This window comes from Rhododendron vialii, chromosome 9a, assembly GCF_030253575.1.
Source record: "Rhododendron vialii isolate Sample 1 chromosome 9a, ASM3025357v1".
NCBI lineage: Eukaryota > Viridiplantae > Streptophyta > Magnoliopsida > Ericales > Ericaceae > Rhododendron > Rhododendron vialii.
Window position 1 is genome coordinate 859,497 of NC_080565.1, and position 7,056 is coordinate 866,552.

Here is a 7,056-nt window from a genome sequence, read left to right on the forward strand (position 1 = left end):
ACATGACGCGAAGCGGTGACACGCTATCAAGAGTGAAGACAACCATTTGAAACGCTTGTGTATAGGGTTCAACTCCAAGTGTAGTTTGTTGCATGTACTGAAAATTAGTTCCATAAAAATACACGACCTAATACCTGCAGAATAAAATGTAGACGATAAGATGTTACTTATTTTTCGTGCCTTTAATACTCTCCCAATGTGCATTGCACAACATACATATCTACCTAATAAAACACAATGGTGTGGGGACCACAAAAACACAAGTTGAAAGAAGGGCTGAGATTCATTTGATCCCAAATGCTAATGTGTGCTCTCCAGCTCTCTTAAGAAAACACTCACAGTCTTACAAGTATATTACAAAAATGCCATTGGTTCTTTTTACCCACTACTCGGCTTCTGGCGTTGGCATAAAAAAAAATTAAAATATATTACAAAAATACCCGTGCCTACTGGCAGTACCGGGGTGCGTAGTGCCGTAGGCACAGGCAAACACTAGTTTACTCAAATTTTAGATGACTACTTGGTGCCTCTCAAAGTTACAAATGCAATGAAAAAAGTTTCTATTATTTTTTCTATTTTTAAAAAAGAATAAAAACTTCATTAATAAATCCAATGCAAGCTATTTCCATTGGAGCTTCATACAAGGAAATAAAATGTACTAAAACTTTTACTCAAGTAAATAGGGTGTTAAAATGGATGCCTTAACTTCAAAATCAATCTGATCCGGACCGAACAATCTTATTTGGCCTGGTTTTGCAATTCATTGACCAGGTTATGATTTTGAAAAAATAAGAATCGTTAATTTTGATTTGATTACTGGTTATTAATTTAAGAATCGTGATTAGAACCGAACTGGACTGTTTAGTATTAATATATATATATATATATATATATGCATATATATAAACATGTATTTTGATTTGGTTAGTTGATTTTTTTTCTTGGCAAGTTAACATATTTAGAGGAGGAATTTCATTTGTTAGAAAAGTCCTAGTGCTTTGAATTCTCAAATACTCTGCGAGTTTACGTGCTGTAAATAAGTGTTTGGAGGTTAATTGAATACAATCGAAATTGAGTGGATTTGATTCTGGTCAGGTTTTACGCATATACTACAGTCCTATATTGGTTAGGTTTTGATTTTCGATAGAGATTATATTCTACACGGACCCTCCGTGTAGAAGAAGAAGTCCGCCCACCCAATGAAAAAAGGACAAGTCAGAGAAAAGTGGGTAATCAACCCAGCAATGCAATACACTGTTTCACACGAGAAATGGGCATGACTATTTTGACGATTTTTGTGTGCTCCATTTTGGATCCCAAAAAATTACTCAACCCGCAAGTTATTTTAAATTTTTTTTATGGGTTCTTAGCTCAATCTGATACGCGTAAGGATTTTTTCGGCATTCGTAGGGGCACTACAAATTCTCTACGAATGCCGAAAAAGCCCTTAATGACTTATACATGATTTTGTAGATCCCATTTCGGGCTCCAAAAAAATATTCAAAACACAAGTAATTCTTAAAATATTATTTTATGGGTTTTTGTAAAAAATTAGCTCAATCCGATATCTATAAAAGCTATTTCAAAAATTTTAGGGCTCGTACGAAAGCTGAAAAACCCTAATTTTATTTAAAAGGCTTTTATGGATATCGGATTGAGTTAATTTTTTACCAAGCTCCATAAAAAATACTACGAACAACTTGCATTAATTTGAATCATTTTTTTGACCCAAAATGAGATATATAAATCGTTAAGGGCTATTTCAGAATTCGTAAAGCCTCTATGAATTGTAACGCCCCGAATTTTTGGGTACGTTAAAGAAAACATTTTATTGCAAAAACAAAGTGAGTCTAGCTCATTATTACAACATAACTCTCATGAGAGTACTTTTATTACACAAGGGAAGGGAAACTAAGGTCCCTAACTACAGCTCCGCCTGCTCCTTCATCTGAGCCAACTCTTCAGCTCCAAAGGCCTCCAAGGTGTACTGCTCACCTTGATCATCTACAAAGTCTGACACATTATACCAGCGTCGCCACCGATATAATATGTCAGGGTCACCAAAGGTAACACCGTGAGCTACAAAAGCTCAGTAGAACAAACCCATACCCGCTAACCCATAACTTACAAACAACAGGTTATACAATCATCGATTTCCACATGATACATGTATATATAGCTAACAATGACACACCCATATTCGTTAATCATCTATCGTTGGTGTCCAAGATTTCCGTGTTTCTCCTACGCGACTCGTCGTAGACCGTGTCAACATTTTCATTTACAACTCAATCTTTCAAAAATCATTTGTTTAACACACCCAACCTCGGTTCCGCCGTTCCGGTCTCCCGAGTATCCTCACAATGGTTCCGCCGCACCGGGTTCCCATTGGCACACAAAATCTTGCATTGGCTCCTCTCCGCGGATAACCAAGCCATACCTCACCATGGTTCCGCCGGTCCGGGTTCCCATGGGAACGCACACAACCTCACAATGGTTCCGCTATTCCGGATCTCCATTGGAACACACACCCAACTCACATTATGCCACCAAAACCGGTCATAATGTAGTTTCAAAAATATTTCCTTCTTCGGAAAACATTTCCTTTCATTTATCACACCCTAGGTGCCATGTTTCTACTTTCTCGGTTCTCGTGTCTCGTTTACATGCAAAGACTCCGCGGTAGGACAAAAGTAAGCATGAAACATTCTAACAAGATCATCCAATTCTATAATATACTACAAGTAACACATTCGATTTATGTATGTAAGCTCATACTCCTTGGAATATCAAAATACGAATACTTCGATTCACATGGTAACGTTTTAACTTTCGAAAACCGTTTTTTCTTAAAGATCAAACAACATACGTTTTACTTGGAATAAGTAAGTAAGTGAGTAAGGATAAACTTAGAGTTAGGGGTAAGAATAATTTACCTTGATCCGAAACTAGTCGGGGCCGAATAAGCTAGTTGGAAGATTTTACGGGTGGTGAAACTCGCAAATCTGGACCGAACTTTGGATGGCAGTAACTCGGTCAGTATTTGGCCGAATATGATCGTTCTTGGGTCGAAGTTGAAGCTCTTGAAGTGCTCTACGACTTTCGTGAAGGAAGTTGATCCTAGAAACTACTTTAGGTAGGAGAAAAATGGTGATAAAGGAAGAGACAGTATGCTGTCTGGAAATGGAAATCCGAGATTTTTACTGAACTTCGGATGCCAATATCTTTGTCATTTCTTCACCGATTGGGGTGGTTCTTGGCTCTAACTTGAAGGTTTCGAAGTGCTCTACAACTTTTCCGAAGGGAGTTGGTTCCAAAAACTATTTTAAGCAGGAGAAAAATGAGGATTCGTGAAGGGCAGTAAGCTGTCTGGAAAATGGAAATGGCAATTGAGTGAGGGTGTGAGTTGAATGGAAGACATGGGGTGCTATTTATAGCCAACACTTGAGCTCCTCCTCCCTCCTCTATGGCCAGCCATATCTCTCTCTCTCTCTCCCATGGATTTGCTCCATTAAGTGGTCATTTCAAGTCTTTCAATCAAGTCATAGCCTTCCATGACTTGTCACTTCCATTTTAGGCCAAATCTTAGGCCATCATGAAGGGTTTTTGACTTGTCAAGTCTATGGGGAGGTTGCTTGCAAGAAGGAATATAATCATGGCCTAGCTTTGTACTTTGAAAGACTAGAAATGGGTTGGCAAGTGGTCAAAAATAGGCTTAAGGCTATAAATGTTGCTTGTGTAAGTAATCAAACACAAGCACACACTCCATCTCACTCTCTCACTTTCGGCCTCTCTCTCTCTCTCTCTCTCTCTCTCTCTCTCTCTTGTATCTATATACATCCAAGAAAATCTAGGAAAGTAAGTCTAGGATTTTAAGACTAGAACATAGGTGTGCATGCATGGCAAAGCTAGCTTTGCTTCCCTTGGAAGCAAAATGATGAGATTCCTTAGCCCATGATTTTGTATTGTCAAATCAAGGCTTCATTGGCAACTTAATTGCTATTAACCAATGGTCAAAAATTCTCCTAGCATTTATTAACCATTGGTTAAAGAAGGTAAGTATGGGCTTGAATGACTAGTCAAATCTAGGTTCTCATTATGGCAAGTCTAAGGTTGCTTCTTTTGGAAGCAAAATGATGGGATTCTTGTATGACTTGTCTTGTCATGCATTTAGGCAAGTCAAAGGTCTAATAACCAAGGGACAAAAATTCCCCTAACAATTATGGACCAATGGGTAAAGGAATATTGGTAATAATTAGGGTTTGAAATGACTTGTCATGGGAGTAAAATGATTACTCCTATGGTCTAATGGTCCGATAGGGTTTGGAGGGGTTCATAAGGCTCAAAGATGGTCTAAAAGATCCAATTAGGGTTAGGGTAATGTAACTAGGTGAATCGGTAGTTTGGTTTGTCCAACTAGTCGGTTGGAAACTAACCTTACTCGCCAAGTAGGATTTCTAGCCAAGAAATATAATTTAAAGATTTTATCTAACTCGTTAGGAAAAATATACAAGTGCTTTTATAAGCATACTTGTTTTTAGAAAATGACTAGATTGCTCGGCGTGAAAGATATAATTTTATAAGTTTCAAATCTAATTATGACGGATTATAAAAATTAAAAAAATAATTTAGTAGCAAATCCAAGTAATTAAAATAAAATTTAAATATTTAACGAAATTTTTATTTATTAAAAATCAGGGTCGTTACAAACTATCCCCCTTAAAACAATTTCGTCCCCGAAATTGGCACGTGACTATAGATTAGACTTGGTCGCTATGTTGGGTCTTGAGCTCCTTTAGCTCAGCAGGAGTCATTCGGTACGGCGCCATAGAGATTGGTGCCATTCCCGGTTGGAGTTCTATAGAGAAGTCTATTTCTCTTTGGGGCGGTAAGCTAGGAAGTTTTTCAGGGAAAACATCAGCGTACTCGCATACGATGCGTGGCAATCTCACTTCCATCCTATTGGCTTCTTCTAATTGGAGACTAGCGAGCCATCCAAATAGTTGATTCTGCCACTCGGATGTTCTCGTCGTCGGGTTCACCGTTTGTCTATCCCCCTTAAATTGAGAACAAGTTCCTACGGGGGTATACGCGGTCACCATCTTCAGATGGCAGTCTTTGACCGCTTGATGTACTGATAGTCAGTTCATCCTCAGGATTACGTCAAAATTCGCCATGTCATTCACTCCAAGATCGCAGTTTAGGTGCAAGTTGGCTACTTCTAGTTCACACCTCTTTGCACTAGACTAACAGTTATACTCCCCCCAAACGGTGATGTTACTTTCATACTCGTACTTAGGGGTTCTGTTTCTAGGGCTAGAGTAGTTACACAGGCAGTAGATATGAATGAATGTGATGCCCTAGAGTCAAACAAGGCTTGCTCATAGGTACTATACAATAATAGCGTACCTTGGATCACAGAGGGATCCTGCTCCTGTGCCTCCATCTGTAGCGCAAAGATACGCCCTCCCGTGCTTTGCTGGTTCCCCATGAGCTGCTTTCCCTTGTTCTGCCCATTCTGTTGCTGTGATGGACCCTCGGGGTTTTGCATCACAAACCCGACCTGTCCAGGTTGTTGAGCTTTCTGATCCCAAAAGTTCCCATCCCTCCTCCTTTGAGGCTGCGGGCAGTTGCGCCTAATGTGGCCCATAGCCTGACAATTGAAACACCGAATTGTTGCTATGTCTTGACCATCTCTCTGTGGCCCGCTAGGTTCGGGGGTAGTAGTCCTCCAGGGTTGGTTGTTCTGTGACGGGGTGAAGGGTCTGTTATGGTAGGGTCCACGGTTGTTGTTGGGTGGTTGGGTTCGGATCGGTCCGCCGGTGCTGCTTGTCACCTTCTTCCATCGGGTTTTGAAGTCAGTCTCCTCACTCTCTAGCCGGAGTGCACACTTCACTACTTCGGCGTAGGTGGCAAAAGCTTGAGCTACCACAGCCTTTCGAGCGGTTGTCAGTCCCCACTCGAACCGTCTTGCCTTCTTGTCTTCAGTAGGTATGGAGGTTAAGGCATAGCGGGACAGTTCTTCGAATTTGGCCGCGTACTGGGTGACGGTCATTGTTCCTTGTTTCAGGTTCAAGAACTCTTGTTCCTTGGATAAGCGAAGGGGCGTGGGAAAGTACTTGTCGAGAAACAAAGTCTCGAACTCAGCAAAGGTCATGGTGGCAATGTCATGGGTCGCCTCCATCAGATCCCACCAATAGCGGGCTTCTCCCTTCAGTTGGTAGGTGGTTAGGGCCACACGATCTCCGTCTTGGGTAATCCCTAAGGTTTTGAGGATCATCTTGACCTCATTTAGCCACGTCTCGGCCATGACAGGGTTGGTGTCCCCATGAAAGGTCGGAGGTCTGCGTTTGCAGAACTCGTTCATTGCTCGGGTTCGGGTCATAGGTCCGTCGTCGTGGTTTTGGTTTTGGCGGTTAGCGTTCAAAGCAGCTATGAACGCTTGCATGATCTGGGCTAGGTCGGGGTTCGCGTTAGAGGGTCCTCCATTATCGTGTCCTAGTCCATTGCGTCGGTTCGCCATCTACGAGTAAAAATTGAAAGGGGAAACTTTTAGTCTACTTAAACAATTTTTTTTTTTTTTGCACATGGTGTTTCTTTTCAAAAGTCGAAGTAGTTTATCGAGTAGTATGCAATCAACAAAAGCAAGCTTTTCACAAATAAGCATAGAGTTCCACTATAATGGCAAGTAGGGTCACATACGTGAATAGAGATCAAGAACATAATAGAATAAATAGTAACTGAAATAAGCCCTTCATTAATAACATAGGAAGAGTACATATTTAAACAGATAGAAGGGATCCTAATTTTCGACATCCTACATCCCGAAGGATTACAATCGGCCTAATATATGTCTAAATGGCGTCGTTGGGTTCGGGTCTCGCCCATCCTCGAGATTCTCTACCATCTTTCGTTGTAAGCTTGGCGCAACTGACGTTCGTACTCCTTTATGACTGCGGCGAGTGCGACGGCCACGACGAGAGTCCCGTACCAGAAGGTGTTGAGACGGTTATTCACGGCGAACCACCGTGGCATGCCTATTGTGACTACCGCACA

General features: G+C 41.0%; 1 protein-coding gene across 1 annotated transcript; it reads right to left on the reverse strand.

Annotated features, from left to right (window-relative positions):
- Positions 1-5,221: 5,221 nt before the first annotated feature.
- Positions 5,222-6,367, reverse strand: LOC131301571 (uncharacterized). Its single transcript, XM_058327931.1, has 2 exons — positions 6,179-6,367; positions 5,222-6,040 (listed from the first exon to the last, which is right to left on the reverse strand). The coding sequence occupies exons 1-2, from the start codon at positions 6,365-6,367 to the stop codon at positions 5,222-5,224; spliced, it is 1,008 nt and encodes a 335-aa protein (XP_058183914.1).
- Between the last annotated feature and the right edge of the window lie 689 nt (positions 6,368-7,056).